Raw genomic sequence first — 26,838 nt, forward strand, 5'->3', positions numbered from 1 at the left:
GGTGTTCTTTTCAGATTAAAAAAAAACATAGTATCTTCAATGAATGATCTTATCGAAATCAATATTTATGCGTTATGCATTTTAGGCTCCAATAATGTAGTTTCATATTTTACCCTTAATAAAGTTTCCTTGTGCGTGCAGTGCGTCAGTAGAGTAAACAAAACAACATTCGGGAAATGGTAGAGTCTAACGGGGATTTAGCTAAACACACACGTGCATTTATTGCGGACTATATAAACAGCAAGGCCGGCCGCCGGCTTCTGTGTTGTTGGGTAATAAATAATCGAGCCGGGATGGTATAAATTTCTCCCCCGACAGGAACGCCTTTTCCCTGTGCTTTGGCCTATATTATCTGCACGTTCAACAATGATACGAGTGTTCGTTTGCTAGAAATATTTTTAGCATATAGGCCTACAACGTATCGTCGTACATAATTTTGTAGGCCTAGGCCCCTAGCCTAGGCCTGCGCTACTGCACTTTCGCACCTCTTGAGCATACCCAATTTAAAAACATTCACCCGCTGCGCGGCGGTGACGGTGGGTGACCGTGAAAGTCTTAGGACACGATTTTCGCGTGGTATAGTACGGAAGCCACCAGCCAAGCGTAAAAAACAAAAATAACATACGTTCAGGGGATTTCAGAAAACTGTAAAATGTTTCTTATTAAATTGATAACTGCATGAATGCTGTATGATTAAAAACAATTTGAACAATTGTTTTGATCATATAAAATACAACAATTATTTTTTTTTAAATCAAATATACAGTGATTTAGGCATGGCTCTCTTTCCCCAAATGCCTTACAAAAACGTTCAGGGAACAGTGTATAGACCTATTGACATAGATAAATTAACTAAAACGTTTTTACCATTATATTTCAACAATTTTTAATTTTGGCTATAAAAAAATAAAAAAATTGAACTTTAGCCATTTTGGCTATAGATAAACTGATTTGACTAAAAAAAATATTTTGACTTTCGCCAAATGGCTAAACAAAATGAAATGTTAGTGCTACCCCAGACATAACGTTTATCTTTTTTCTTCATATTGTAATATATGGATTTCAAAGTGCATACGAAAGTTGATCTAGCTACTAGAGTAATACCTCTGCACTATACATCCATTTACAGACTTGTGTATTCTGCATTGTACCAGGGAAGAGTGAACCGGATTGTACTACAGTATATTACTGTACTCCATTGTACGGGTAACTGCTAGTAACTATAGTATAACAAAACACATCACATCGATATATTATAATAACTATAGTAACTAAATAGTGTTTGGATTTGGTTTGAAAACAAATAAACAATTAACTGTATTACCTCAGTGGACAAAGCTGACACTTTACCATCACCTTCAGGAGGAACATACTCTTCAAAAATAGCACCTGTAAACAACAAATCATTAGGTGATCATTTTTATAATTTTACTGACATTTAATTTAAAAAAATGATGCACCTACGTTACAATATGATCGCAAAATGTGGCACATGCAAGCAAAATCTAACATAAGTCGCATGTGTAGATTTGTAGAGACAGCCAGAAACAATAAATGGCTGAAAATTACCTTTTTTTTTTTTATTTTTACAGAAAATGATAGCTGAAACAGTATTTATTTACATTACCTTGGTGTTTTTCTATTTTGAGACAAAAAAATGAATAAATTTTAACATTTTGTGTGGTATGTTGGTTAAAAAGATGGTGTAAATTATGCACACTTGTCGGTAATACCCAAACTGAGATACAGCCTAAAATAGGTAAAATCATGTTGACATGCCCAAAATGTCGTAGCTGTCAAAATTCCACCCACGTGTGCAGTGGTTCGGAGAAGGAAGCAGGACACAACGCGACAGCAGTGTATACTGAGATTTTGCATATTACTAGAGTAATATAAAAACAAAATAATTCCGGAATTTGATTAACATCTGATAACTAGAACATTAATAAAACCGTGTTCTCCGTGCCATCTTGTCCGTTGCTAGTGAGTTCATTCAGCCTCGCTGTTCAGCACATTTCTCTGAAACATAATCCAGAGAGTTCCAACACATACATGTTTTAAATTTCACATAACTTTGTAAGTAAAAGTCGGATTACAATAATTTTTTTTACCATTATAAAACAGATAAATAGCTGCACAATAATATATTAATTATCTCAAAATTAAATTTGCGACAGATCTGGCTTGTCCCTGCCACATATGTTTTAGTATGCTTAAATTGAAAGTGTTCTAGTGGCTTGTTTTTAATGAAAGTTTTGCATAATAATAAAACAATATATATTGTTTGAAGGTTTGCATGGCGAAATCAAATGTTGATATAAAATTTGCGGTACACCGTGTGTATTAGTTCTAAAAAATAAATATTTTTCGGTCATATTTAACGTACGTGCATGTTTTTAAACAAATTAAATATCAGACAAATTCTGAAAATGATCACCTATAATTCGTCAAAGTGACGAATTAAATTCTAGTTTTTTTTTTGTATTTGTCATTTCCTTTTACTTGCGGGCAAAATATTTTTATTGATCATACATTCCAATAATTATCGATCTATAGTTTCCCCTATGTTTCATAATTTTTGGGATTTTATTTGTGTTAAATAACCTTTTTGAAAATAAGCACTTTCATATCAGTGGTAAATTAGTTCAAATTACACCAGCAAACTCTCTATTCTTTTGTACACAAATGTTGTAAATAGAGAGGCATTTTTAAAAAACTATAAAAAATAAACAGTGTGGTAAAAAATCATATCAGATTACTTAATTTAGTATTTTTGGCTATGATCAATGACGCTCTAGTTAACGTCAATAATAACAAAATGAAAGTCTGGAAATATGTTGACGACCTCACACTTGGTAAAAATAGGACTAATGGTGATACATCGATTCAAACTAGTTTAGACAATCTGTTTGAATGGAGCAATATTAATAAACTTAAACTAAATCCAAATAAATGCCTTGCAATGCATATCAATTTTAGTAAACATATATATCCCCCTATCCTGATTTGCATATATCTAATCACTCTTTGGCTGTAGTTCAGGAAGTTAAATTGTTAGGTGTAATCATTCAAAACAATTTAAAGTGGCAAAGCCATGTAGATAATATTTGTATTAAAGCTAATAAGAAAATGTTTGATACGTAAGTTGAGAGAAGCAGGTCTTAATAGTAATGAACTTATTTCTGTTTATAAAGGTTATTTGAGACCGGTGCTTGAGTATGCAGCCCCTTTGTGGCATGCAGGTCTTACGCAGGGACAGGTGAATCAGGTGGAAAAGATTCAGAAGCGTGTCTGCAAGATTGTGTTGGGCAAAGAGTATACAACATACTCGGATTCTCTTGCCATTTTAAATCTTCAACCACTACACACTAGAAGATGGCACTCTTGCAAGGTTTTTGCCTCTGGTCAATTCTCCACCTGGTTCCCTGCCCCTCAGTATAGATCCTGCATGACCCTTAGACATAATCGTAAAGTGGAAAACTATAGTTACAAAACAAAACGTTTCCAAACTAGTCCTGTCCCTTTTATGGTTGAACTTTTGAACAAACTGTAACTTTTTTATTTTTTTGCTTGTATTATTTGAGGTAACTGCAGTCTAACTTATTCGTTTTTATATATTTATGTATTGTTGATAGTGACTATAGTTTAAATTGTTTTTAAAGTGTAATACATATGCAATTCAGCCATGTGCTGCCATGTATGTAATTTGTATGTGAATTTTGAATAAATATACCGATTTGGGGCATTCCACAGTATTTTTTTGTTACGGACGGGACATTTTTGAGAATATAACTAGACATATCTTAGAAATCAAAAAGAATACAAGATTCAAAGTAGAATAAATGTATACATATATGGCCAATGTTTATTATGAAAGTCAAAAAAAGAAAAAAGACTGTACAAAAAAAATGTTATTATGAAAATTGTATGCGTCGCGGATGGGACGGAAAATGGACATGACTTTTGAGAAGGTTTACGTATTGTAATATTTCTCCTCATTTAAAAGAGATTTTAAAATTTGTTTTGTATTATTATGTTGCCAGATAGTTGTTTTAGATAACTGAATGTTAATTATAAAAATTGAACTGAAAATTTATTAATAAATATGATTTATATGTCGTTACGGACGGGACATTTCTAACGTCGCGGACAGGACAACTTTGTCCACGTTAAAAAATATATATATGTATAATTTTGCTATTAAAAAAATTAAAAAATAAGTTTTACATCAATGTAATCTTTTATTTACAAGTCAAAATACAATTCAACCTTTGAAACACTGTTTAAAAGTTTATGTCAAGTGAAAATATTAAAATTCATAAATATGAAATATTATTTATAAAATTAATTATTCGAAGAGTTATAACGAGAAGCAATATTGTAAAATGTTATCAAAATATTTATTTACACTAATATAAAAGTTATGCTTGGCATATTAAACAAGACTTCAAGATATTAACACATTTAAGGCGAATCTTTAAAAATTGGTGTTGGCGTTTGACGTCTGAATTTGTTTTAGTGAATAATGGATCCAAGTTGCATCTGAAATTTCCTTCTATCCTTTCTTGGATTTAATAACTGTAAGCCTACTTCTATTAAAATTCAATCTTAATTATTTAGTATCCGATTTATAAAAGGTTTTTGGTTGCAAATTCACCAAAGAATGAAATCTACAAAGCGATGACCGCACACAATACTCCCATTCATACTGGTCATGTTGTTTTGGATTTAGGTATTGTTCTTTTGTGGGTTGTTGTTTTAAATACAGACCACAATGTTTTGTGATTAATAAACAACAGTTAACACCTTTGTACAGTACTTCTCAGCCTACAGTACAAAAACACTTTTTAATTCTTACAATAGTGTCATCACATCCATAAAAAAAATGTCCCATCCGTAACATTCAATAAATTTTGATAGTAATGTTTTTTTAATAAAAAAATACAAGTTTTAAAAAACTTGTTTAAATCTATTGCAATTTAATATCCTTAGGAGTTGAAAATTAAGATTTAAAATTAGGAATTAAATAACAATTTTAAAGCCATTACTTCACAAGTGAGGAAAAACCCCCAGTTGAAATGTCTCAGAAGTAACAATTATGAATTTTGAAATGCAAGTATGAAATTAATAAACAATTTTAATATTATGAATAATTGGAGCTTACTTTGAAAAAAAAGTAACTGCAGTATATTTATGGGCAAAAATGTTAACAAGATGCATGGTTTTATTATGAAATAAAAAGGATTTAAATGATATGTCCCGTCCTTAACAAAAATGTCTGTCCCGTGCCTACGAAAAATGTCATCAATATATTTTTGAATATGATATTTTCACCAAAAGTTTCAAAATATTTGTTTATAATGTATTGCATATAGTTTTAAAAGGAGAAAACAAAATATTAAATTGTGGTATCAATACTTTTAACTGAAATGTAAAAAACACCATAAAACTACTATTAAAATGTCGCGGATGGGACAATTATGAATTTTGAAATGTATATATAAAATTTAATAAACAAAATATGTTATAAAATGCTTGAATATGTACAATAGGGACATAGAGTAACTATATCTGGCAAAAAAATGTTTAAAAGATGCATGGTTTGTGAAATAATTAGGATTTAAATGATACGTCCCGTCCGTAACAAAAATGTCCCGTCCGTAACAATATATTTTTGAAATATGATATTTTCATCAAAATCTAAAATTTTCAAAAAATTTGTTCATAATATAATGAGATATAGTTCTCAGGAGGAGAAAATGAAATATCAAGATTTTTGCATCATTACTTTTAAAATAAATGTAAAAAAACCGCCTAAAACGTCGCGGACGGGACATTTATGAATTTGAAATGGATGTATGAAATTAATAAACAACAAAATTTTAATTAAATACTTGATTATGTATCATTGAGACATAAAGTAACTATATCTGTTGAAAAAACAGTAATAAGATGCATAGTTTATGAAATAAATAGGATTAAAAATGTCCCGTCCGTAACGCCAAATATGACTTTGTCTACTTTAAGAAATGGCCAAGAGTTACATCAAAATCAGTAAATGAAATTTTTAAACCCACGGACCAAATACTGTGGAATGCCCCATATATATAAATTTAGGTAATATAACTTGAATTTTACGTTTCTGGTATTTTTATTCAACTTCAGAGTTTTATTTTCATGCTATAGAGTATCACTGTGCTGACGTCACGACGGTAGGTCAGAGGTCCCAAGTCCCCGAAATTTGCAGGTTTTCCGATTTTCACCGATTTTTTATGCAGAAAATTGGTTATTTCCCCCCGAAAATCTGGACGATTTAGGCCTAGGCTTAGCTAGGCCTAGCCTAAAATAACCGAAATTAGACAATATTTTCACAAAACAAACATGATATTTCACAATTAAACACTCCTGGCACTGTTTATAATGACGCCCAGTATTTAAACAAAGGCATTTATTAGGGCTTTGTTTCACAAATAACAGCCATCCATCAACTGCCTGCCAAGCCAACAAGCCAATCACACATGTGACATTGTATTGTTATTGTATTAATGTCACACATGCAACAATGTGTGCGTCAATACTGTAGAGAGAGTCGGGTGGTGTCCCACCACGTGAGGTGAAAAGGACTTTTTTTACATGCAAATGTCTGTGAAACACTAGTGGAGAAAAAGTCTACTTTATTAACAAAATTACTAGGTGGCTAGGTTATGCCACACTGGAAAGGTGTCTGACATTACCCATTGTTTATTACTGAACACCATAAACCTGCAGGTAGGCCTAGGCCTAGTAAATTTGGTATTGGATATCCCAGATGACGATGTTCGAGATTTATTGTATAACTTAATATTAGCTTATATAGCGCCCTCTATATAATTTTTAATTATTATAGGATGCCCTCTATTGTTTACCCGAAATTTCATTTTTTCAACTTGGGACCTCTGGTAGGTGGAGCTGCGAGGTTGCTAGCCAACCAAAAAATGCGTTCAACCTGCCTGAGTGATTCTCAGGTCACCAATGGTTTGGAATAAGCTTATTGAAGTAGTCATTTTAAAACTTAATAATTTTCAATAAAATAAAACTAAAATTTCAAAAGATCACTAAATATTTATTTTTCAACTACAGTTTAAAATTAAAAAAGAAATATTTCTTACAAAAAACAGCGCTCGACATTTTAAAATTAATCATTGTTCTTTTGATTAATTTATGATTAATTATTTAAAAGATGTCCTTTAATCGCAAAGATACATACAAATCACAGATAGTTCTCACATTTGAAACGATAAAGATGAGGAAATCTGTGAGAATGAGAAAAAGTCGCCCCAACCGAGACTCGAACTTGGACCGCCTGCTTGATATGCAGATGTCCTAACCATTAGACCACTGGGGCTTTCATGGTATTGTTCGAACTCGATTGGATAGCGACTCTTTAACACTCTCGGCGTGGTACGGCGGAACAGCACTAGACTTTTTCTCATTCTCACAGATTTCCTCATCTTTATCGTTTCAAATTAATTAATTAAATTTCAGTATATCACCGGGCGGTTTAGAATTAATGTTCTTTGCCTGTTCTGTTTATATATATAAAAGTATCTCTTCGGAGATCCCGCCTCGTGAATAAAAATACTGAAAGATGAGGGCGTATCAATTTGATCTCTGTTGCGCGTGCGTACTCGACAGTCCGTATGCGGACTCGACATTTGAATGAGTTTGGATAAAGCCATAGCATAAGAACTGGCAAGTGCTGCCTGGGTGGACAGGAATAAAAGAAATATAACAAAAGAGACAGGATGGTGAATAGTGGATGGAGACTGAATAAGAGTAGAAGATATAAACAATTTTGGAATGGAACTAAAAACAGCTAAAATGGTAGTTAATATTGAAACTTAAACTTTGGTAGTCAATGGAATAATTTTACCGATCTGGCAGTATGTTCCTAGTGTTAAGTCCAAAAGGTTTTGTGGTTTTAAGTAGTAATTCCCAGTGGTTTTCTTTGTCTTTGCGATTTTTGGAATACTTTAATAAATTAAGAAGATAATAGTAGTATAGTACAGTGTATAGTCATTCTATTAAAATATAATTGTTGTGTACTGTAAAATAGGATTTTTAAAATAATACAAATTACAATAATACAAGTCTGAGTGGAAAAAAGAGGATATAAATGAATAGGAAAATTTCCCTCTTTCTTTAGCTTTGAAACATAATATTAGGAGGAACTTACATTTTTGACTAGGTAAATTTTTTTCTTCTTACCAGAAAATCCTCCTCGTTTAATGCCGCAGCTGATCAGTGCAGCCCAAATACGCATTATAACTGATTTGAGAAATGTTCAATGAATGATTCCTGGCACGACATTATATTGCTATTTCATATCATACATTTGTATTCTTTAATCATTTACAGAAATAAAGTTATTGGTTGCCTCTGATAGTCTTACTGTTGTACAAGCAGTTTGCGTTAGTGTTTTTTTTGCGTGTGGGGGGGGGGGGGGTGTTTGTTAAAAAAATTTAAACTACGGATGTTTAAATGTAATTTTCTCTTTATATGATACATTTGTTTATGTCTTATGTTATTACTTTTAAAATATTATTAAAATAATTACTATAAGATGTTTGTTTATTTACCAAAAACGTGCTAGGTGCACATGAGCCAGATGTGTACACTGGACCTACGGTTTATAGTCCTTATTCAAGAAGACTCGTTCTACCACCAGAGTCATGGAGAGAGTGAGGCTCGAACCCTTGCCGATGTTAATATGGCAGGGTAACACAGTTCGCCTGCTTGGCCACTCAATCGTTGGGATGCTTGTGTAACGTGTGCAAAATAATCTCAAATCACATCACTTATTTTTTTTATAAAATTTACCGGCGGTCAGCGTCTTTATTTTTGGAGATATGAGTTTTGGAAATTGTAGTTTTACCGACTTATTTAGCATTTATTTCAAAATAATGTGATTGTGATGTGTAATTAACCAATAAAATAGCCAGAATACAAGCACATATATAATAATAACCTAATAATAATATCTATTACAAACTAGTTTGTGTAACATATTTTAACAGTACCTGTACAAGTAATTGTGACTGGTCTGTGGTTGTCCGGAAGAGCAACTCTGAGTCCTGCTTTCTTTAACATATGTTTCACCATTTTTGTAGGGTCTGCACGGAAAGCGTCTCGTTCATCAATGCGTTTTTTATCCTTCTTTAGAAGCATGCCTTTAAACGACCCATGTCGAACAACAATAGCAGGCATGCCAAGTACCTAAAAAGATATCAATAATTTTGCACAATCATTGTAGTAGAAGTGGGAAGGGTGTTATCTCTCATGAATCATATTGCCTAGTAGGACTGAATTGATGGCCAGGTTATGTTGGCTAGAATCATTAATCAGCATTGCTGTCTGTAAATTTAGCCTGGGGACACCAAATGAGAGGGGTAAAAAATGGAATTAATTATGTGAAAGCCACATGAATAAAAGTTGTTGAACTTTATGTTCAAAATAAACACACTACATAAACTATGCCAAATTTCTTTTGAGTGGATACTGCTGTTAAAGATGTATTGTCCCTTGATTGAAACACAAAAAATGAAGGTCAAAATATTCTAAATTTAAATTGGCCATATCAAAGTAATATTAAAGTTATTCACTTTAAGTCGAAAATTTGAGCCAAAAACAACAAGTTTATGTAATTAACAGGCAAATTAATTTGATTACATTTCGTCTAGAAAATCTTCGTGAGCGAAAGTAAACAAAGATTTTTTGTGAAAGTTAATAACTATTATGATACTTCAAAATGACCCACTTTTTTTTTAAATTTTTTTAAAAAATTTTTTTGGAATTAGTCAAAGGGACAATACATCTTTAATCAAATGCATATTAAATAGTAGCTGGACTTTGTCAATCTTTAAACATTTTATTTAGATTTCCATTAAATTAAAAATATATATATTGGCATTTTTCATGAGCTCGTAAGGATGTTACATCCCCTATTTTTTTTTAAACCAAAGGTTATCCAGATAATAATTTATTATTATAATATATGCCACAGTATACAGATTTTTCTTTTCTTTCTTTCTTTTAACTTTAAGTATTTTTTCCAGTCGACGTAACATTCAAATCATTAAAGTTAAAAACCAATTAACAAAGTACATATAATATTTATATAACAGTTTAATATTAATAATTATGTTTCAATATGCCCAAATAAAGTACATTAATCTCAACAACATGAAATATCTAGAACAAAACAAAATCGGTTCATAGAAATGAACAATAGGTGGCCAAAGATTGTCTTAGATTCTATGGTAGAAACTGACTGTAACTTTAATAACATAAAATAAAAATCCTTAAGTAGTTGTGTTGATATACTTGACAAATGTACATACGATAATGTGTTTAAATGTTAATAATCTGTCATTCACACCATTTTCAGTCTGTTCCTCTTGCTAATAAATCATACAATTCATTTGATAAATTTTGTTCTACATGGGAGAAACAATCCCAATGATCAATTTATAGTATTGTATTGCTTGTACAGTACAGATAATAAATACTGCAACATTTGGACGCGTAGACTACGTTTCGTACGCGTGGCAACTTCGTAGGTTTCGCGTGGCATAACCTACGCAAGCTAACATGCTACGCGTAGGATACGCGTAAACTACGAAGCGATAGCTAGGAGGGGAAATCCCAATGTTCAGATTATTGTGTACTGTGCTGCATGCACCACACACAGAATTTGAATACTAGTTTTCATCAAATTTAAAATGCGAGTTAATTACTGTGAAGTAATAATAAATGTATTAATATTAGTATTAATTACTGTGTGTTGTGTTAAAATGGGACATTTATTTTTATGAAAGAACAACAAGTGTACATCTACAGTATCGGCCAATGTACACTAAGGACGGCGGTCGTTGTCTGTTTGTGTGAAATGGCCTCCGACTAGGCCTAGCTAGCTAGCTCAAAAGGTAGGGTTACCTACCGACAGTTTAATTTTAAAATAAGTGGTACGCCTAGTTAGTAGTACTGTATGATAATCCATACTGTGTACAAGCATTAAATATGATGTATGTAAAATAATGTGGTATAGCCTAGGTGCCAGAAGGATATTTCCTCGATACGTCAGTTTTCGCTGTGTAGCTGCTGTTTACCAACGTGTGTGTATCGCGCAGTACTACTCTACTGTCTGAACTATGTTTTTTTTTCACTACTACTAGGCTATATAATTAACGATGTTTCGTTTTAAAATTGCGTTTAAATTAAATATTATGGTTATTTAGTACTATGGGATAATATGGACTGTTGAAATACAGCAAATGTCAAAATAATAGAATACAATTCGATATTATTTTTGTTCCAGTGGAAATTGAGACGGATCACTCCATTCGTAATTCATTCGCCCAGTGTGTTTATATCCACATGTTTATGATACGCGGATGGATACTCTCTCTGAACTGTACTTATTATGTTTTGTTTAACCTTCAATTTAGTGAAGTTGAACTTTTAAATAAAGTCTTGCATATTGTTATTTGTCCTCCGATCCTCAGTCTCTGCTGATGATGATGTTCTAAACGACTTTGTTACGGTTTTGTTACAATAGCTAATAATGGAGTTTGATGTACAGTTACGACAGTTTCAAGTCTGGATATTTTTTGTTCAAATGAAATATCCTGACGTACTCTATTAATTACTTATAAAAAATTAATCCACCTGTTCCAGCATGCATGCTAGGCCTCTAGCCTGGGCCTACTCCTCGATCGATCGATGTCTCTGGTTGGGAATTTCCCCGCGATAAGAAATTGGCGAAATATGGCTAATAACAGCCTGATTTTAATGTTATACCTTTAATGCCAGTGTGTAATTACGTATGGATAAACAATATAAAACTCAATATTTTTCATCTGGAATAATATGTTACTCGCGTAATGTAGCATATAACAACAAGGAAATAGTTTATTTCGATCTTGATTATTTTTGGCTTTAAAATGGATACAGCCTACTACTAGGCCTAGCAGCCCTAGGCCTATGCCTAAAAAAGCTTTTTCAAACTTTTGTTGAAAAAATATTTATTATTTATATTTATTGTATTAATTACTTATAAAAAATTAACTTGTAATTTTAGGCCTACTAATACTACTAACGGTCCGCCATCAATGAATTTTGTACAATACTGGCCGGCGATGAATGTGAATGTACAGTCCAATCAGCAGTAGGCCTAGTTAATAAGACTTTTAGCGTCTAGCCTGGCTTTGAGCAGTTTTTAATTGCTATTTTCTTTAGAAAAATTTGAATGTTTAATGATGACGATATTATTGTATTGGCGAAACAATCGTATCATTTCTATTTATTCAAACTTTTCATAGCCTGCTTAGCCGTCGACGATGTACGTGTACACAGTTGAGTTTGGGGAATTCCCACACACAGTTGATCACAACGTAGGCTACGCACTACGAATGCTACACCACGCAACCGCCACGCAAAAGTTGCAGTAGTTTTTATCTGTACTGTAGAAGAAAAACCCGCTAATTGGACCAGCCATGTGGCCTGATCCAATTAGCGGTAGGTAGGTTTTTAATTAATATTTTTTCATTATTGTCACATTAAATATGTAAATGTAAACATATTTTCAATAAATTTTAAACATAATAAACAAGAATTAATATTAAAGTTTACTCGAGCGGCGTATCAATTAAAAGCATTACCGCAAATTGGGTACTACAAACTGGTGCACAGTTACCACTGTTTGGTACACATCAGCCATCCTTAGTATTTAACGAATTATTATTAATTAAGTGACCATTGTTTATTTTACGAATTAAAAGACGTTTACTATATAATTTCAATATAAAATTTAATGACAAAAAGAGAGATCGACGTTTCGGTACCATCATAGAACCATTTTCAAGATCAAGTGAATACAAAACAATAATAATTATGTGCACTAAGCACCAAAGTTGGTGACAGGAAATGCTAATTGAGGGCTAATTAAGTAATTAGCTCCTCCTACTGAGTTAGATAAACAATTTAGCTTTGATGGAATCCGATTGTTTATTGAGTGTAGGTTTTATCTCTTTGATCCACAACATCTCCTTAATTAGGCAATCAAACTTATTGTTACATTTAGATAAGACTCTAAAGTATTCCGAGATATCACCAGTTATGCCATGTTGTTTTAGGTGATCGCCTATAATACTTTTGTTATGTTCATTAATGAGTTTGTAAAGGTGTCGGCAAGTGTAACCGACATAGTTTGTATCACACAAACCACATTGAAATTTGTACATATATCTCTTGAAACCAAAGTATATAAGAAATCCACTAATAAAGGCTTATTATTACATTATGATAGCCATGTGGATATCAAACATAAACGTAATCTAATTCACACAACGCTTAATAGGGCCTACAAATTGTCATCTACGCATGACATTTTCCTATCAGAGGTTGATAATGTAACAAAGATTTTTCAAAAGTTGAATTATCCTTTAGATCTTATTAGTAATATTGTTAAGGCTTTCAACCAATCCATTAATACTTGTGTGACTCCTAGTAATACTAATGAAGATATGCTAACTGATGAATCTCCCCAGCCTATTAGGATTGTACTACCGTACAAGGATCAAACTTGTTGTAACACGGTTACTAAACAACTTAAACAACTTAGTGCAAAGATTGAAAATGATATTTTACCAGTATTTACTAGTCGTAAGATAGGTGACACCTTAAAACCTAAAGAAATGAAACCCAGAATCATTAATTCACAATGCGTTGTGTACAAATTTCAATGTGGTTTGTGTGATACAAACTATGTCGGTTACACTTGCCGACACCTTTACAAACGCATTAATGAACATAATAAAAGTATTATAGGCGATCACCTAAAACAACATGGCATAACTGGTGATATCTCGGAATACTTTAGAGTCTTATCTAAATGTAACAATAAGTTTGATTGCCTAATTAAGGAGATGTTGTGGATCAAAGAGATAAAACCTACACTCAATAAACAATCGGATTCCATCAAAGCTAAATTGTCTAAAATCTAACTCAGTAGGAGGAGCTAATTACTTAATTAGCCCTCAATTAGCATTTCCTGTCACCAACTTTGGTGCTTAGTGCACATAATTATTATTGTTTTGTATTCACTTGATCTTGAAAATGGTTCTATGATGGTACCGAAACGTCGATCTCTCTTTTTGTCATTAAATTTTATATTGAAATTGTTTATTTTTTTATGTATTTTAATCAAGGATATACATTATTAATAATTGACAATTATTATATTCACTTACAACTATAACACATTTAACGTAATAATAATGATTTAACCTTTCACTAACCGCAAATTGATACATCTATACCTTATTACCTCCGCCAAGGAGGTTATGTTTTCACCCCTGTATGTTTGTGTGTGTGTTTGTGTGTGTGTGTGTTTGTGTGTCTGTGAACAGCCTGGAGGCCACAGCTTTTATCCGATTCTCACCAAATTTGGCAACAATGAGCTATGACCAAAAAGCTCGGACGAGTTCGAATTTGAGGGGAAAAGGTCATAGGTCAAGGTCACAACTAACAAAAAACTATTTTACTGCCTAGAGACCACAGTTTTTATCTGATTCTCACCAAACTTAGCCACAATTATCAATGACACATCATATATTTGTGGTTAAATTTTGAAGGGTCAGGGTCAAAGATCAAGGTCCACAAAAAACAAACAAAAAAGAAATAAAAAAATAATTTTTAAAAAAAACCTCAGTGGGACTTGAACCAGCGATCTCAACTGTGAGAGGCTGGATACATAACCATTACACCACACTGTCATCCACAACTTTGTAGTGTGCAGTTAGCATATTTACACTTAGAAATAATAAAAACAATTTAAAAAAAAATATTCAGGGGGCATTTTATGTAGGGGAATTTTACAGTAGGCGGAGGTTTGTACTCTCGGAGTACCCTCTAGTTATACTTATTATTGTAGTAAGATATTAAGTAAGATCAAGAATAGGCCTAGGTAGGCTAGTTAGTTAGGCCTAGGACTAAACTAGGCCTAGCTAAGCTGGTTTACAATGAAATCGGTTTACAATGAAATCGGTCGCGTCTGAAATCGGTCGCGATAAAATCAACTTCGGGTATTTTGTATGGCGCGTCGCTAGCGCTATACTTTTGATGATATCGGTCACTTTAAAATAGGTCGCGTTTAAAATCGGTCACACTATTTTGTATGAAGCGGGATGCATGCTAGTGGGATATACATTTTCTTCATTTATATAGATTTAATTGATATTTTTTAGGAACTAGATTATTAATTATGTGGATATTTTTTATTTGGTTAATAAATATTTCTTATCAATCATTTTTTTTTTATTTCACAGGTCTCGGTGAAGGACTGTGTCCTTTCAAAATGGCCATTTCTAAGCACGTTTAAAATATTATATTAGGCATATAATAATTTACCTCTATTTTATTATGTACTGTAATTAATATTATTATATAGAGAATATACGTCTGTGTCTTTTATTATGCAAACAATTATGTAAAAGAGAACAATTTATTTAAAAACAATAATTGTTACAATGTATAGCCCGTAAAGCCAGCGTATCCATTTTTATACTTATACATACTGTGGCAATCATATCCATGTCGTTAACAACTTACTATTGGATCACCTTATTTTTATTAGGTGATCATTTAGAATAAAATGATCACCTATTGTTATTGTATAAAATCTTTATTATTGGTTTTCCGCAACGAAGTTGCAGGAAAACCTCTTGTGATTGTACGAAATCATCATCATCATCTTTTTTGTCATCTTCTTTCTTTCTGTATGATTTTTGTGTAACGCTTTTCTCTGAAACTTGCAAACATAACATTTTGTGAACTATGTTAACATTTTGACATTTATGTAACGTCGTCAAGCGAAGCTTTTCATGATGTTTACAATTGCGCAACGTGACGTACGCGCGATTTAACGATTTTCTCGTATTTAACATAGGTCAAAAACCAAATAACATTTTAAATTGAAACTTTGCACAAGTTTAATTTATATCATGCGCTAACTTTCTGTTGAACAAAAATTGCGTGTTTTACACAAAGTTACGCGTGCACGCGCATTTAAAATTTCAAAATGCGCAAAATTAATTTCTAATCAACTTTCTACGTGTTTCATGTCGTTTTAAGCATATAAAAAATTCCCACGCGTGCGCAAATTTTTACGTGTGCGGTGCGCACGTAGCATTAAAAACATATTTTTTTCGCGTGATTTATGTTTTTCCAGCCTTTTCTAGTAATTTTACCAACTTTTAAACAATTTCGACTTAAAGTAACGTCATACGAGCACGTGGAATTGGATAATTTGCGCGAGTTTTTGTTGAAAAAGTTAAAAAATTCGTCAAAATTATGCCTTTTTTTAAACAGTCGTAATTTCTAAACTGCACGGTCAACTTTTTGTGGATGACATTTTCTGGAAGTTAATGAGTTGTAGATATCGGATCATGCATTAATATGGCTAACCGGACATTGTGACGTCATCGTATGGCCACGCTAATATAAAATTTAGGATTTTTGTATCTTTCGTCATAGCTCATCACATTTAATAGAGCGCATCTCCACTTATCCGTTTTCACCCAAATTTTGATATTGTCTAGGTCAATCAACTGTCTTTCGCATGAATTAGAAATATTTTAATTTTTTTGACGTCATCATTCCTAAAAATTTAAATTACGTGTGGCATTAATTTCATCTTTACAGTAAATTTTAATCTGTTATAGCTCGTAAGAATAAAATTTGATAATCACGATTAAAACGTTTTATGGAAGCTATTGGATTGTAGATACGAAATCATGTGAAAATTTTGCCAATCGGATGTTGTGACGTCATCATATGGCCAGTTAAATGAAAAAAGTCGTATTTTCATCTTTTGCGTCATAATTCATTACATTTAAAAGAGCGCGCATCAATATTTCACGTATTCAAATTTCTTCTAGACGTTAATATGTTGTTGCTGAGATAATTTCCTTCCGAAATTGCTACCTTCGCATTTCATTTTAAAACCGTCAACATGTTAAAATTTGCAATAAATAGCGGGTCCCGTAATTTCACCTATTCTACACTGTGTGATATGGATACAGATTATACTGTGTATACTATATATGAATCGAAATAATAGAATTCAGCAATAACAACATATCATATTCTTCAGTTCAGGTCATAATGCCAACGTGAACACTTCCTTTTGTCCTCAACCTATCCCTTAATGTTAAAAGGTACGTCGTTACACGTTCATGTTGCACCACTTGCGCGGCGGATAACCAAACTCGTCAAAGTGACGAGTTACATGTCTAGTTATTAGGTGATCATTTAGAATAAAATGATCACCTATTGTTATTGTATAAAATCTTTATTATTTTTTTTTTTTTTCTTTTTATTGTTTCTGTACACTATTTTGTGTAACAATTATCTCAAAAAGTTTAATGTCAATGATTACAAAAATTTCAGAATATCTTTCAAATAATATAACTTAATCCTAATAAGCTTTCCAGCGTGATCACTCATCCGTGACGACATTTATACGCCATTTTGCGAAATCACATTATCAATCATATCTCCATAATTCATTATCACATATTAATGAAATTCACTACACGTAAACTTCAGATCAAGGGTAAAAATATTAGCAAATAAAAACGCACGCGCACGTAGGTTCATGCGCGTGATATCGCGCGTTAAAAATTTAAAACGCTCAAAATTAAGTTTTGATCAATTTAGAGCATGAATTAGGCCATTTGCGTGTTTCAAAAAATTACTGCGCAAAAATGCGTTTTTGCGCGCGCGATACTTAAAAAGCGTAAAAAACATGAATTTTTTTTACAAATCTCATTCTACTCACCATCCTTAGTACATTCACCAAATTTGAGTCAGTTCCGACTTAAAATAACGCTATACGAGCACGTTAAAAATGACAAAATGCGCACATTAATTTTACAAAAATTCTGAAAATGGTGAAAAATAGGTCTTTTTTAAAATGAAAATAATTCTTCAGAATGCAAGATGACCCCCGATTTTTTTAACTTATTCTGGAAGCCATTGAGTTGTAGATATGAATTCATGTACACATTTTACGTACAAAATGTTTTGACGTCATCAAATGGCCACTTGAATTTAAAAAATAGGATTTGTTATCTTTTTGTGTAGATTATCACATTCAACAGAGCGCATCTTGGTTATGTGTGCTCGAATTTCGCACAACTTTCAGTATGTGCTTGCTTAATTAATTATCTTTATCATGAGTTGACACTATCTTCATTTTAATGACGTCATCACGCGTAAAAACTTGAATAACGTAGGCCGTGTAATTTCACCTTCGCAGTAAATTTGAATATCTTACAGCTCTTCAGAATTGAAGGTTACCTTGATGATTATAATTTATTATGAAAGCTGATGAAATGTAGATATTAATTCATATAAAAATTAAGCCTATCGGATGTTGTGACGTTAACATATGGCCAGTTGAAGTGAAAAAGTAGTTTTTTCATATTTTTCGTCAAAGTTATACACAATTCAAAGAGCGCGCACAGCGCTTCTACGTGCCAAATTTTTTTCCAAATCTTATATTTTTTTGCTCAATTAATTATCTTTCGAAATTGTCATCTTAAAGTTTAGTTTGATAACGTCATCATGCCAAAAAATTAGAACATGTGTGTCCCGTAATTTCACCTATGCTACACTGTATATAGATATACAGTATATACTGTACATATTGTATATGGCATATAGGCACAACTCAGCACTATAAGCATATAATAGGATGGCATACATCAACATTTTCCGATCGTATTTTAACGTACGTGCATGTTTAAAAAAAATTAATTTCAGTAAAATGATAAAAATGATCACCTATAATTCGTCAAAGTGACGAATTAAATTCTAGTTTTTTTTTAGGTGATCATTTAGAATAAAATGATCACCTATTGTTATTGTATAAAATCTTTATTATTATTTTTTTTTTTATTATTTTTTTTCTTTTTATTGTTTCTGTACACTATTTTGTGTAACAATTATCTCAAAAAGTTTAATGTCAATGATTACAAAAATTTCAGAATATCTTTCAAATAATACAACTTAATCCTAATAAGCTTTCCAGCGTGATCACTCATCCGTGACGACATTTATACGCCATTTTGCGAAATCACATTATCAATCATATCTCCATAATTCATTATCACATATTAATGAAATTCACTACACGTAAACTTCAGATCAAGGGTAAAAATATTAGCAAATAAAAACGCACGCGCACGTAGGTTCATGCGCGTGATATCGCGCGTTAAAAATTTAAAAAGCTCAAAATTAAGTTTTGATCAATTTAGAGCATGAATTAGGCCATTTGCGTGTTTCAAAAAATTACTGCGCAAAAATGCGTTTTTGCGCGCGCGATACTTAAAAAGCGTAAAAAATATGAATTTTTTTTACAAATCTCATTCTACTCACCATCCTTAGTACATTCACCAAATTTGAGTCAGTTCCGACTTAAAATAACGCTATACGAGCACGTTAAAAATGACAAAATGCGCACATTTATTTTACAAAAGTTCTGAAAATGGTGAAAAATAGGTCTTTTTTAAAATGAAAATAATTCTTCAGAATGCAAGATGACCCCCGATTTTTTTAACTTATTCTGGAAGCCATTGAGTTGTAGATATGAATTCATGTACACATTTTACGTACAAAATGTTTTGACGTCATCAAATGGCCACTTGAATTTAAAAATTAGGATTTGTTATCTTTTTGTGTAGATTATCACATTCAACAGAGCGCATCTTGGTTATGTGTGCTCGAATTTCGCACAACTTTCAGTATGTGCTTGCTTAATTAATTATCTTTATCATGAGTTGACACTATCTTCATTTTAATGACGTCATCACGCGTAAAAACTTGAATAACGTAGGCCGTGTAATTTCACCTTCGCAGTAAATTTGAATATCTTACAGCTCTTCAGAATTGAAGGTTACCTTGATGATTATAATTTATTATGAAAGCTGATGAAATGTAGATATTTATTCATATAAAAATTAAGCCTATCGGATGTTGTGACGTTAACATATGGCCAGTTGAAGTGAAAAAGTAGTTTTTTCATATTTTTCGTCAAAGTTATACACAATTCAAAGAGCGCGCACAGCGCTTCTACGTGCCAAATTGTTTTCCAAATCTTATATTTTTTTGCTCAATTAATTATCTTTCGAAATTGTCATCTTAAAGTTTAGTTTGATAACGCCATCATGCCAAAAAATTAGAACATGTGTCCCGCAATTTCACCTATGCTACACTGTATATAGATATACAGTATATACTGTACATATTGTATATGGCATATAGGCACAACTCAGCACTATAAGCATATAATAGGATGGCATACATCAACATTTTCCGATCGTATGTTAACGTACGTGCATGTTTAAAAAAAAATTAATTTCAGTAAAATGATAAAAATGATCACCTATAATTCGTCAAAGTGACGAATTAAATTCTAGTCTTTTTATTGTTTCTGTACACTATTTTGTGTAACAATTATCTCAAAAAGTTTAATGTCAATGATTACAAAAATTTCAGAATATCTTTCAAATAATATAACTTAATCCTAATAAGCTTTCCAGCGTGATCACTCATCCGTGACGACATTTATACGCCATTTTGCGAAATCACATTATCAATCATATATCCATAATTCATTATCTTACATTAATGAAATTCACTACACGTAAACTTCAGATCAAGGGTAAAAATATTAGTAAATAAAAACGCACGCGCACGTAGGTTCATGCGCGTGATATCGCGCGTTAAAAATTTAAAACGCTCAAAATTAAGTTTTGATCAATTTAGAGCATGAATTAGGCCATTTGCGTGTTTCAAAAAATTACTGCGCAAAAATGCGTTTTTGCGCGCGCGATACTTAAAAAGCGTAAAAAATATGAATTTTTTTTACAAATCTCATTCTACTCACCATCCTTAGTACATTCACCAAATTTGAGTCAGTTCCGACTTAAAATAACGCTATACGAGCACGTTAAAAATGACAAAATGCGCACATTAATTGTACAAAAGTTCTGAAAATGGTGAAAAATAGGTCTTTTTTAAAATGAAAATAATTCTTCAGAATGCAAGATGACCCCCGATTTTTTTTAACTTATTCTGGAAGCCATTGAGTTGTAGATATTAATTCATATAAAAATTAAGCCTATCAGATGTTGTGACGTTAACATATGGCCAGTTGAAGTGAAAAAGTAGTTTTTTCATATTTTTCGTCAAAGTTATACACAATTCAAAGAGCGCGCACAGCGCTTCTACGTGCCAATTTTTTTTCCAAATCTTATATATTTTTGCTCAATTAATTATCTTTCGAAATTGTCATCTTAAAGTTTAGTTTGATAACGTCATCATGCCAAAAAATTAGAACATGTGTGTCTCGTAATTTCACCTATGCTACACTGTATATAGATATACAGTATATACTGTACATATTGTATATGGCATATAGGCACAACTCAGCACTATAAGCATATAATAGGATGGCATACATCAACATTTTCCGATCGTATGTTAACGTACGTGCATGTTTAAAAAAAATTTATTTCAGTAAAATGATAAAAATGATCACCTATAATTCGTCAAAGTGACGAATTAAATTCTAGTTTTATTTATGTCCGTACGTTATGTAGGATAATATTAAGTATATGATTAATGTTGAGGCAAATCACATGTATATTTTTATTTCTAATGTTTAAAATAGTTTCTAGTAAAAATGATTATTATATGCGGATCGTTAAAAGGCGAGTTACTGAAATAAACCCCCAAAAAACATGCACTAGTGTGTCAAATCATGGACAAAACATCGTTGTCGTTGTCCATGGCCAGGTAAAGATGACGTCTATTACTAATAACCATACGTTTGAAACGTCTATAGGATAGGCCTCCTACACGTGTTTTTGTGAAACCTAGTTCCATGGTGAAACGATGTATATAATTTACGTATATACGTCGGCGATACTATAGTTTTTAATTTGAATATTTTTTATTTCTTTATTTATAATAATCATTTAATGTAAATAATTAAGTACAACTCAGTGTCTCACATCCATACGACATTCGTAAATCTAAATGTTTAAATATCAGTGCAAGATCACCTCTTTGAGAATTGTGTCCACCTTTGTTATCCATCCATTATTATTCTCACATCTATCATTGTACATCATAGTCCTACTGTATACGCCCGGTAGATTGATTTATAACAGCATATTATCTATCTATTTTATTATTTAATTATCCTAAAACTATGCTCACGTCAGAGTGGCCGATATCGAACGTAAAAATCATCGGCATGCATCATCTTCCTTTATTGCATAAACCTCATTGAGCTGGTATCCACTTGCAGGTATAGAACGAGTTTCGTAATTAACTGTGATTAAAAAATATGCAATAGGCGCGTCTACTTGCGGCATGTCAATCTTTTCAAAAACTTACACAATATTCAATAACACATTTTTAAAACAATTTTCTAAACGAACACATTACAATTATTCATTGACATCTGTAAGATAAAATGAAAACACAAATTATTTATAAATAATGAGATAAATATTTTTATTTACTGTACTTAAAAAATAATGATCGAGGTAAAAAAATCTTAAAGATGTATTGTCCCCCAAAAACATGAAAAATGTAGATTAATTAAATCAGACTTTGAATAGGTTGTTCTGTAGTTTTAATAAAGTTAATAACTTCCGTAGAAAAAAAAACGGAAAAAATAATGTTTTCACTTATAAAATAACATAATAAATGGTTAAATTCAACCAAAAATCCATTGGCTGGCAGCCAATTTGACCATTTTTTGCTTTAAATTTCATTTTTTTTAGGTAAATACATTTTTTTGGGATCCAATTTTTGGTCGAAGTCAATAACTATTATGTGACATTAAAATGACATATTTAACAAAAAAAAATTTTAAAAATATTTTTCAGGGGGACAATACATCTTTAATAGTATTATTAGAATTCTATATTCAAAATTAACTAATAAACATAATTAAATTAGCGTTTTCATTAAAAATGTATCTAGTGCGTGCCATACAAATTAGCATGACCAAAATAAAATGCGACCGATATCAAACGTAACTAATATGATAAAAAGCGTATCTAGCGGCGCTCCATACAAAATACCGGATGTTTTTATCGCGACCGATTTCATCTGATACTCTAGCTATTAGGCCTCCTAACTAGCTAGGCCTAACCTCTAGTAGGCTAGTATAGTACTTAGTAGGCTCCTACTAGCTAGTAGTGCCGGCTATTTTATTTTTACCTTCTTTGGACAAAGGAAGTAAACATGCACCTGACTTCTTCCAACCGACACAACGCTTCTTATGGACGACAGCACCATTTTATACTATGAATAGGTTATACTGTACAGTAGATTCTTTGATTTAGAGACTAGAGGCCTACTACACTAGCTAGTAGTAGTTATAGCAGAGAACATGTGCACATTCGTATTATATCCACATTATATGTGTGTATTATATACTATAGAGGGGGATAGACTGAGATTCAATCTTTAGAGCGTCATTCTGACGACTGGAGCATGGAAGAGTCAGGAATTGAAGGTTAAACAAGAAATATTTCTTACAAAAAACGCTGCTCGCTTCAATTGACGTAACAGTTTTAAAGATATATTTTTATTTCAAATTTGTTTTTCAATTTATTGTCACATAATAGTTATTTTACCTGAAAAATGTAATTTAAAGCAAAAAATACTTAAATTGTCTGTCAGACAATGGTTTTTGAATTATAATTAAACGTTTCTTTTCTCTTTTTATACGTGAATTTTGTTACAGAAGTTTGATATGAAACACAGACTCAATTTAGTTTATTTTATTGCTAAGGTCAAGTCTGGGGGTCACTTCATCACGCCTTTTTGGTTTTTTTTATACTGTAGAGATCTGATGGAACTTTATTGGTGAAAGAACCCTCTTATCAGCTATTTTTCATCAACAGCTTCATCAAGTCTGGGACGGCGCAGAAGCAAGTACCACTGGTTTTCGTCATCATGTCGGGAAAAAACATATGACTACACTGCTGTGCTGGAAGCAATTCTGATGTTGATTCACAGAACGTCTGTGAGAAAGATTGTGGTTGACTTCGAGGCAGCATTGTGGCAAGTCATTCGGGCGTTGCTCCCACGAGTTAGAATCAGCGGTTGTTTTTCCCACTTTACACAGGTAGGTTTCTTTTACGATTAAATTACCTTTGTAAATATATTACATATACTTATAGTATTTCACAGTTTTAAATTCTTCTTGTTGCAGGCTGTATTCCGTAAGGTGCAGGAATTGGGGCTGCAACAAGCTTACCGAAGGGATCCTGGAACACAAGCGGTCGTCCGAAAACTGATGTCTTTACCCATCCCCGTATTGGTCCTGTCTACGCCGCAATCGAAGAAGATGTGATTGCAGTTGAAGCACTTGCGCCATTGATGGAGTATATGCGGACAACATGGATAGATGGTCGTATTTTCATGCCACAAGACTGGGTTGTCTACCGTCAACTTGTGCGAACCAACAATGACATCGAAGGATGGCATCGACGCATAAACTATCGTGCTAAAGTCCAATTTGAATAAAAAATCATTTCTTAACAACTATTTAAATGTGTTAATTTAGTACAATTGCTTATTCGTCTTTTCTTTCTAACAGGAAATCTTCAGTTTGATCTCATGTGCCAATTTCTGTATGAGGAGGGAGTGTCGGTAACGTTGGCCGCAGAACTGGTATTTAGAGAGGACGTCACTAGACTTTCATCCATCAGCGCTATCAGAGCAAACCAACTATTTGTATACTTACTTTGCTATGATAAAAAAAAACCGAAATTGTACATTACAGTATGTCATTTTATATATTGATTAACTGGTAAAAACAATAAACTTGTATACGTTACTTTGTTAAACAAAATGAAGTAGGCCTACAGTATGTAATTATATATTTTGATGGTATTAGATTAACTGTCAAAACCTTGAAAAACAATAAAATATTATACGTTACTTTTTTGCACGTTTGTATTTTGCATTTTAAAAACGCCAACAGGTCGTACTTTTACTGTAGGCCTACTACTTGACGGCGTAATCATTACACGGAATATAGTAAAAGACGCGTTGGGCGTTTCATAGAAACTAGCGGCGGCTCAACTTGTCGGCGGCCCAACCGGTCATATCCCCTCAGCCCCAGTAAGTGACCATGGTGGACCGAGGTCTAGAGACTCTTAAATACAATTTTATTTCAAACTAGAGGGTACTCCGAGAGTACAAACCTCCGCCTACTGTAAAATTACCCTACATAAAATGTCCCCGGAAAATATATATATATATATTTACATTTTTTTTATTCTAAATGTAAATAGGCTAACTGCACACTACAAAGTTGTGGATGAGAGTTTGGTGTAATGGATATGTATCCAGCCTCTCACAGTCGAGATCGCTGGTTCAAGCCCCGCTGAGGTTTTTTTAATATTTTTTTTGTGGACCTTGATCTTTGACCCTGACTCTTCAAAATTTAACCACAATTATATGATGAGTCATTGATCATTGTGGCTAAGTTTGGTGAGAATCGGATAAAAACTGGGGTCTCTAGGCAGTAAAATAGTTTTTTGTTAGTTGTGACCTTGACCTATGACCTTTTCCCCTCAAATTAGAACTCGTCCGCGCTTTTGAGGCATAGATTATTGTGTCCAAATTTGGTGAGAATCGGATAAAAACTGTGGCCTCCAGGCTGTTCACAGACACACACACAAACACACGCACACGCACCCACACACCAAACATACAGGAGTGAAAACATAACCTCCTTGGCGGAGGTAATAAGTGCCATTTCCGGCTATCGAGCAGCTCTATTTTCCCAAATGTTCTAACCTCAGCCCCAACTATGGTGGGACTGAGCTCCTGAAGACAGCTCCTTGGGGGTGGGTGCACCCCAAATATTGGGAATTATTAGATACATCCCATTGACGCCCAAGTTTATTTTGCTCCCCCTGGGACCCAAAAAGCATATGTCACATAATTAACCCTAACTTTTTTTTAAAAAATTAAAAAAGAAAAATAATGCAAAGGACATTTTATTTTCAAATATGTTATCAAATTTGTGTTACAACTTATTTTGGCGGAGTATGGCCTATCGGGAGCCGCCCCAGCGTCGTCGCCGCTGTTTGTTCACCGGGAATGTTAAAAAAAACATTCTCACGCGCACCGGCATCCCTCGGGAGCTTAGTCCGCTATTTTAGATGTGTAGCTTGCAGAAAATTAGACGAAAATGCGTCGAAAACTTATGAAATTAATACAAGTTTGGTATCAAAATGTTTGTCAAAGTTATGCTTCAATAAACTGACCTTTGCACCAGTGTTGCCAGCGATAACATTTAAATTATGCCGTAGCCTGTCTCAAATAATGCCAGATTGGGAAAAATAATGCCAAATCCCCAAAATGTGGCCCTAATTAAAAAACGTCTGTAAAACCCCAACTGACACAAAGTGGGCCAAAACTTTTATCCCATGTCGTTACAAATTTATATTTTTAGTTTTGTGTGTAATAATAATTCCCAATATCTGAGGTGCGAAGATGGTAATTGCAAATGTCACCAATTTCAAATCCTGCTACAGCCACGGACATTTTAGAATTTTTTTGATGAAATATGTTTGGAAATATCCTAAAAATATATTAATGTCTTCAAGACCTCAGCCCCACCATGGTTGGAAAATTGGGGGAAATAGAGCTGCTCCTTGGAAATGGCACTTAATTTCAAATGAAATAATTAATATA

At 32.7% G+C, this 26,838-nt stretch overlaps 2 protein-coding genes across 3 annotated transcripts in view; one reads left to right on the forward strand and one right to left on the reverse strand.

Annotated features, from left to right (window-relative positions):
- The window catches only part of LOC144845843 (large ribosomal subunit protein mL45-like), a 96,442-nt gene extending 72,931 nt beyond the window's left edge, over window positions 1–23,511 (reverse strand). Inside the window, exons 1-3 of one of the 2 annotated variants that reach the window (XM_078703313.1) lie at window positions 23,371–23,459; window positions 9,060–9,255; window positions 1,325–1,389 (exon numbers count right to left, since the gene is read on the reverse strand). In XM_078703313.1, coding sequence (XP_078559439.1) covers window positions 1,325–1,389; window positions 9,060–9,255; window positions 23,371–23,418 — 309 coding nt within the window. In that variant the 5' untranslated portion in view covers window positions 23,419–23,459. Of the gene's footprint in view, window positions 1–1,324; window positions 1,390–9,059; window positions 9,256–23,340 lie in introns of both variants that reach the window. The other variant, XM_078703304.1, reaches the window with a different exon arrangement.
- A 105-nt stretch (window positions 23,512–23,616) lies between these two features.
- LOC144835340 (uncharacterized) lies at window positions 23,617–24,481 on the forward strand. The gene is made up of 3 exons (XM_078690429.1): window positions 23,617–23,638; window positions 24,030–24,253; window positions 24,341–24,481. Exons 1-3 carry the CDS (start codon window positions 23,617–23,619, stop codon window positions 24,479–24,481), a joined length of 387 nt encoding a protein of 128 aa, XP_078546555.1.
- The last annotated feature ends 2,357 nt before the right edge of the window (window positions 24,482–26,838 follow it).

The sequence above is a fragment of the Antedon bifida genome, chromosome 1, assembly GCF_963402885.1.
Source record: "Antedon bifida chromosome 1, ecAntBifi1.1, whole genome shotgun sequence".
Classification (NCBI taxonomy): domain Eukaryota; kingdom Metazoa; phylum Echinodermata; class Crinoidea; order Comatulida; family Antedonidae; genus Antedon; species Antedon bifida.

Bases quoted from the DNA above. Each gene is read 5' to 3' on its own strand.
- LOC144835340 (XM_078690429.1), top strand. From the start codon at position 23,617: ATGGAAGAGTCAGGAATTGAAG. The intron at 23,639-24,029 runs GTTAAACAAGAA...TTTCATCAACAG, and splicing joins GGAAGAGTCAGGAATTGAAG to CTTCATCAAGTCTGGGACGG. The intron at 24,254-24,340 runs GTAGGTTTCTTT...TTCTTGTTGCAG, and splicing joins GTTTTTCCCACTTTACACAG to GCTGTATTCCGTAAGGTGCA.